The 5,324-nt window shown below is 39.3% G+C and overlaps 1 protein-coding gene across 1 annotated transcript; it reads right to left on the bottom strand.

The window, feature by feature from the left end:
- Positions 1-4,120: 4,120 nt before the first annotated feature.
- Positions 4,121-4,938, bottom strand: CMQ_8028 (cell 12a endoglucanase; the record flags this gene model as incomplete). The annotated part of the gene is made up of 2 exons (XM_014315567.1): positions 4,121-4,520; positions 4,577-4,938. 2 exons carry the CDS (start codon positions 4,936-4,938, stop codon positions 4,121-4,123), a joined length of 762 nt encoding a protein of 253 aa, XP_014171042.1.
- Between the last annotated feature and the right edge of the window lie 386 nt (positions 4,939-5,324).

The following is a 5,324-nucleotide window of genomic DNA, read 5'->3' as shown; positions in this document are numbered from 1 at the left end:
GTAGGCGTTAGGGTAAGCTTTAGCTCCTACTAGTACTAGTAGAGGACACTAAGGCGCAATGCAGCCTATTATGCTATCTTAAAACGTTTGCGCTAAGAGTGCTAGTTAGTTGCTAAGAGCTCTAACTTATCTTCTTATAAAGCGCGGCCAAGTTCCTTAGTTACCGCCGTTAAGGCTATTAACCTTTAGGCGATTGCGTAGCAATCGCCTAGCGCTATAACGATATTGTTAACCGTTATCCGCTAAAGTAGCAACTCGTTTGTGCCGGCTAGAAATTCTTAAATGTATTAGGCTAAGCCATTAATCTCTTTAAAGAGCTATTAGTTAGCAATTAGCTACCGGCGCACATAAGTTAACGCACTTACTAGCAAGCATAACGTGTTATTAGCTATATAACTAACGTAGCGTGCTAGGTTCTTTAGTATAGCTATATATAAGAATTTATAGTAGACGTTTAAATAGGCTTTAAGGATGTACTTTAAATATAAAGCCTACTATAAAGTTAGCTATTGCTTAGTAGACGCTATACTAGTAAAGACCTACGCTCTTAAAAGATAGTGCGTATGCCTAGAAAGGGCGTTTTATAAGGTTTGCATCTATAAAAAAGTCTATTAAGACTTAAAAGCAGCTTTAGTTAGACATTGTTTATAAGCGATTATTAGCTAGCTACTACGTAAAGTTATAAACTATTGCATTAACCTACTATATAAGTAAGATTAAAGAAAAAAGGGCTAAAGAGGTAAAAGTAGTCTTATAAGTATAAACAAATTTATCTTAAATTATAGAATGCACCTACTCTTTTATACCTTAAGGCAACAAAGAAGCTGCGTTTTTAGACGTTTAAATACATCTTAAGAACTTGCTTAACCTTACTTTAATAGTAAGGTAAGAAACGTTTAAAATTAAATAAAAAAACCATCTTAGCAGCAGACTGCCTTTGCTATCTAGTAGGCAATAGTTCTATAATCGGCAGGCAACAAACGGCCGCTATTACCTTTATCCTACCTTGCTAGTAGTTAGAAGTTGTAAGCCTTACGCCGCTGTTTTTAGTTAGCGTACACTGCACCCCTATGCACCTAGTGTTAAAGGCTAGCCTCCTTACAACACTTATCGGCAGCAACCTAAGCGTTCCCCGACTAGGATCTAAGCTGTACGCCTCTTAAAGAGCTTTAACGAATAGGACGACCCGTACATTAAGCAGGATCCGGCGTTTACTGCCGCTATAAACTAAGCAGTACGTGTGCGCTTCTACGTTACCTAAATGCAGTCGTACAAGCAAGCGGTCCGCGACCGCTTGGCAACAGCTAATAACCTAGAGCGCTTAACTCTTTTTCCTAACTCTATAAGGGGAGGTTTTTTAAATAAGCAAGTAGCTGCCGCGTGTGCGCCTTTAAGCTAATGTGGGCGTTACTTAGGGAGGGGGGGGATAGTGTAAGAGTATTCTATACACGCGTCTCTATGCACTGGTTTGGTAACTAGTCGCTTACTAAGCGGCGGACTTAACGAACTATCTTAACACGTTGTATAAGACTAGCATAGCTACTTAGCTGCGCTACGCTTTACTAGGTTTGCGCTATACCGCATCTTCTAGCTATGTATATATTAGCTAGCAGGCCTTTGCCTACTAATCTTTTATAGTTTGTTAAGTTAAAGTCTTAATATAATAGTATAAACTAGTTAAGCCTTTATAACTACGCATTGCATACTAGCCTCTTATATTTAGGCTTTTTGCTTAAGCGCTATTAACGTAAAAGCTTTAATAACTACCTTAGATATTAAGTTTTTAACGTTGCTAGCTAATTATAAATAAGCTTGCCTTTAGCATAACTATAATACTTACTAGAAGCTAGCTATAAAAAAGAAGTTTAACTCTTTAATTGCTAAAGAAGGTTAGTAGCTTATTAACCTACCCTTTAGTATAATATCTCTTTCTAGAAAATAAGTATATACCTATAAAGAAGACAGCTATAATAAGGCTTACTAGGTTGTTTATAGTAATTTTAAAGACTATAGCTAGTAAAGTCTAAAGAATACATTTACTGCCGTCGCCTTATCGCTTAGTCTTTATGTTTTTCTAGCCTACTATATAGCCTAAGACTTAAAGCTTAAGTAATATAACATTACTATAGCGTTTTTAAACGCTTTAATCCTTAATAAAGTTAACGTTTACGTTTAATAGCCTTATAATTTTAATAACGGTATAAAGCATATTTACTTTCTTTATTATGCCTTTTATAGGCTAACACGCAGCCTATGCTAGTAGTAAAATACTTTAACTCTTGCTATAGTTAAGCTTAGCTTTGTTGTTTTTAACCTCTTTTATAATCTTAATTTTAGCGTCTATATACTAGTTTACGTTAGTAATTTGCTAATTACTAGCTCTTTACTTACTAAGATACGCGCTATAAGCATATAATTAAGTAACGTTTATTTACTTTATTATCTAAGTGCTACAACATTTTTTCTAAGGCTAAATATCTTTCATAACCGCTATAACCGCTGCATTTTTATTAACTAGGCAACTTATATTAATAAGATCCTTAACCGCTTTACTTACTAACATCTTAATAGCGTAACTACCTCTTAGCCTTTAGGTTTTAAGCTTCCTTTATTAGGCAAAAACGCGGTTACTAGCACTAATAACAATAATAAGACGCTAGCTAAGGCGCTTTTTATCTTTATAAAGTATCTTTAAAACAATATCTTAATTAACTATCTCTTTATTAGCACGCGCTTTAATATTACGTATACTATTAGCTGCCTTTTTAAAGGTAATTGCAGCCTTTCCTCTTATTACTAAGATTTACTTAAGCACCTTTACTTGTATATCTCAAGCTTTAAGAAATACTCTCTTTGTTTTAGTAGCCTAGAATACATTAATAACGCCTCTTTTACAAATAACCTGCTATCGCGCTGCTTTACTAATAGCATTGTTGTTTTTATAGCCGGCGGCCTAGTATTCTAAAAGTCTAAGCGCTAGCCTTTTATTACCCTATCTATAATAAAAGCTAAGTTTACTAACCTAACGCCCTTTAGCCGTGCTTTGCAGCACGTTAATTCGATTTTAACTAACCTTAGCGCTCTTATTACTACGCCTTTACTTCTATTTACAAACAGTCTTAACGCATTAGCTATAGTCTTAAACCTTAATAAGCAAGGACGCACTCGTTATATTAATATTCGCTTTAAGTAGATTATTAAGCAGGTTACAGCCTAAGCCTTTTACCTTTAGCACGTCGGTATAGACGAAATAATAACAGACGGGCTTACAAAGGCTTTGTACAAAGACAAGCACTACGATTTTATTTAGCTTCTACGCCTTAATTTGCGCTAATACCCGCTTGTTTTACTATTTTATAATACCCTTTTAGCTTTACAACAAACGGATAATTACCTTTAAAGGGTTCCTATGCGCACTATCTGCGCCCTATTTCTTATCATTGCTCTACATACGCCTAATATACTAATACCGCACGCTACCTCCTATAAGGCCTTGTTTAGGCCGATTTCATGTATCTTTTCGTTTTTCTGCACTGCGGCAGTAAGAGGCTGTGTTGCACGTAACCTTGTAGGTTACTATGCAGACTTTTCACTGCCGCAGCGCATCCAGTAGCTTTAGCTTCCTTTCAGAAAATCCCATACTTTTCTTCCTTAATTTAGTGTATATATATTTTTTTATGCTTAATCACGTAGAGATGAAATAAGTAATCTTAAAGAACTAGATAGGTAGTCTTATATAATATAATAAAATACAAGCTATATGTAAAGGTTAAAGAAGGGTATACGTGGCGGTTATATAACGTGATGCACTGTAAGGAGCAAGAGGCTGAATAGGGTCTAGTGTGGGCGAAGAAATGTTGTGTACTAAGGAAGAAATAGATATATCGCGACCCTTCTGGGGGTTCGTATTAATACTAGTGCCAGGTCCCGCTTTTGTGCCTTCTGACCAATCACAGTCCCGTACGGCCAAGTGGGGCAGAAGGTCTACAGTGCAGCAGATTCCAATGCTTGACACTATATATCTAATTATGACACTAGATACAACTTACAAAGCTAACTGTTATAGCTATAATGAATGTATTTGCCTTAGTACTATGTTGATAATAGTAGCGCTGGTACCTTAAGACAAGCGAAGGCTAAAGGCAGAGACGGTCATAACAGCGTTAGAGCCAACAAACGGCTCGGTGCCAGCGCCGGTACTTAGGAGGTACTGGCTACTAGGCATGCCTTGATTAGAGATAAGGTAGGCAAAGAACTTGCGTAGGTCGCCAGAGAAGCGAGTTTGCTCAGTTACAGCCACAAAGCTGTAGACGGTGGTAGCGCCATTTTTGCCGCTATACAGCTTCCACTTAACACCACCAATAGTCGGGGTAGCTACGGCACTGCCAGTTGCCGAGATAGGACCAGCGCCGCCAAGGGAAGCTAGCCAGACCATAATCTCGTACTCGTTATGGCCGGTGGATGTTGACGACGTAAACAGGTCGTACGAAACATCCGCCACAATGCCAGATCCCGAATAGCTAGATATGTTAGCAAACAGGAAGACCGAAGCAAAATAGGGAGGTTGGCCAATTACTTCCAGTCCCACGTTGTAGGAATGCTGCTAATGGCCGATAGTTGCTTAACAGCAATGTTCGCAACCGCATTAGCATAGGACTTAACCTGGGTAGAATTGCCAGCCCAGGACCACGATGTCGACCACGAGAGCGTCGAGCCGCTAACAGAGCCAACGGTGCTACACTGGCTTCCGGTGCCGTTGTCTTTGTTCCACAGGTCTTGATAAATGGTATAGGTGCCAGTCTCAACCGAGTCCCACTGGCCACAAATGGTCGTGGAGCGGGCTTGGAGCACCTTGGACGGGGGAACGGCGATGGCGGCCGCAGCGACGCCAGTCACCATAGTGGCCGAGGCGGCGGCAAGGACAAGAGGGAGCTTCATGATCAACGAAGGTGTTTAAATGAAACAAGTGCACCCGTAGTGGTTGTGTTGGACAAGTGTAAACCTTCTTAAGAAATAATAGTAGAGGACAACGATTGAGGAGAGAAAGGATCACAAGTCTGCTGTGTCCATATATAGACACTCTGGCACAAAGCTGTACTTAAATACAATACTACGCTTCTAAGTGTTGCATTTTTTCTCTTTCCGTATTAGGAGTAAAAGCCGCTTCTTCCGTGTAGGCCAGTGTAAGTGGGGCAATCGGCCGTTTTGTAGCAATAGGCCCTTAAGAATATCACCTCAGGCCGCCTAGACAAATAGTCCTATCGGCTGCCTATTCTGGGGTCGGCCGTTTCACAATGGCGCCTTCTCCTCGTATAGCTATCTCG

The sequence above is a fragment of the Grosmannia clavigera genome (assembly GCF_000143105.1).
Source record: "Grosmannia clavigera kw1407 unplaced genomic scaffold GCSC_163, whole genome shotgun sequence".
Taxonomy (NCBI): domain Eukaryota; kingdom Fungi; phylum Ascomycota; class Sordariomycetes; order Ophiostomatales; family Ophiostomataceae; genus Leptographium; species Leptographium clavigerum.
Note: the sequence above shows the minus strand (reverse complement) of the source record. Positions and strands in the feature narration are given on the sequence as shown.